Source organism: Haplochromis burtoni, unplaced genomic scaffold (genome assembly GCF_018398535.1).
Source record: "Haplochromis burtoni strain Fernald_Lab_line unplaced genomic scaffold, NCSU_Asbu1 Contig_3678, whole genome shotgun sequence".
Taxonomy (NCBI): Eukaryota; Metazoa; Chordata; class Actinopteri; order Cichliformes; family Cichlidae; genus Haplochromis; species Haplochromis burtoni.
In genome coordinates, this window is record NW_024586039.1 from 2515 (window position 1) to 3894 (window position 1380).

A 1380-nucleotide genomic window follows, 5' to 3' on the forward strand; every position below is an offset into this window, starting at 1 on the left:
CCCAGAATCTTACCGTGCTGCTCATTTATGAACTCCCATACACAACACTGCCCTCTATTTCCACTCTATGGTATTACACCACCTTAAACACATTGTTTCATCAGATTGCCTGCAGTCTGATCAACACGCAGTCCACCTTGATGATCTAAACTCAAGGCAAAAATTATGACTGCACAATTCAACTGTAAAGTGAGGTGGACTTTGGCTCAGATTAGGCTGAACACAAAAACCAAACAGGTTAAAAAATAAAAAAAAATTTAAAAAGTAGAAATATATATTTAAAAAAAGCTTTATTGAACAGCTACCTTTTACAAACAAGACATCACTAAACTGTTTCCAGTTAGTGACAGCAGCACAAATCCACCAAAAATATCAGCAATGACAAACAACAGAAGACAAGAACACATGGTGGGAAAGCTTATAAAGAGCCAGAACAGAAATGTACTTCTGAATAATTTTTTTTTGTTTTAATGTGGAGAGAGTTGGTCTATGTTGTCATGGATACGACTTGACAGATGGGTCTCCAAAATTTCTCCAAACAAGTTCCTTTTCAGTAAGTTGTAAGCCATGGGCAAAAGTTGCTTGATAACCTTGTGGAAGTACTGTAAGAGAGAGAGAGAAAATCAAAGAGAAATGATTTATATCCCCAAAAATCCAGTCCTTAAAAAGTTTTGAAAATTCAGTTCTTTGTATGGACCAAAGCATTAGTTCCCAACTTATGTTTATTCTATTTAACTTAAATGTATGTGCAACATTAAAACACTAATAGTTCTAGTATAGCCACTAAAAGTTTGATGTCCCCTGTTTTTGATTTGTTTTGTTTTAAATATGTCAAAGAATTAAAACTATCCAATTTCAAATAAGAAATAAGTCGAGAAAAAAAAAGTTCTTTTTATTTCATAAGTCATCTCAGAAATCACATCAAATCCAAGAAAGATGATTGCTGAAGAAGCAGTGACTTAGTATACTCACATGAGATCCATAACAGAAGAGGTCTATTCCCAGTTCATAACCCATGCCATAATCGCACTCATCATTAGCAAACTGAACAAATGTTATCATTTCCTGGATCGGTCCAAAAGCTTTGACGCGTTCTTCATCAGTCCGTGCTTCAACAATGGCTTTACAAATTTTCTTGAGACCAGCTGGGACACAAGGGAAAAAACAAATTTGTTAAGGAGCAGAGACAAAAAAAAAAAAAAATCTCTGCAATCTCCAAAAGTTGATTCTGTTCATCTGGAGGTAGCGTTTTCAGAGGGAGAAACGTTTTGTCACTCATCCAAGTGACTTCTTCAGTCTCAGCTGACTGCAGGTTTCCCCAATCTTATAATCGTATGAGTTCCGGTCAATAGCATTGTCTCTTCACTTGCATCCCAGTCA

At 35.8% G+C, this 1380-nt stretch overlaps 1 protein-coding gene across 1 annotated transcript in view; it reads right to left on the reverse strand.

The window, feature by feature from the left end:
• Window positions 1–273: 273 nt before the first annotated feature.
• LOC102312324 (histone PARylation factor 1) overlaps window positions 274–1380 on the reverse strand; it is a gene marked incomplete at its 5' end in the record, with an annotated part of 3280 nt that continues 2173 nt past the window's right edge. Inside the window, 2 exon segments of the mRNA XM_005953318.2 lie at window positions 274–602; window positions 973–1145. Of these exon segments, the coding sequence (XP_005953380.2) occupies window positions 468–602; window positions 973–1145 (308 nt within the window).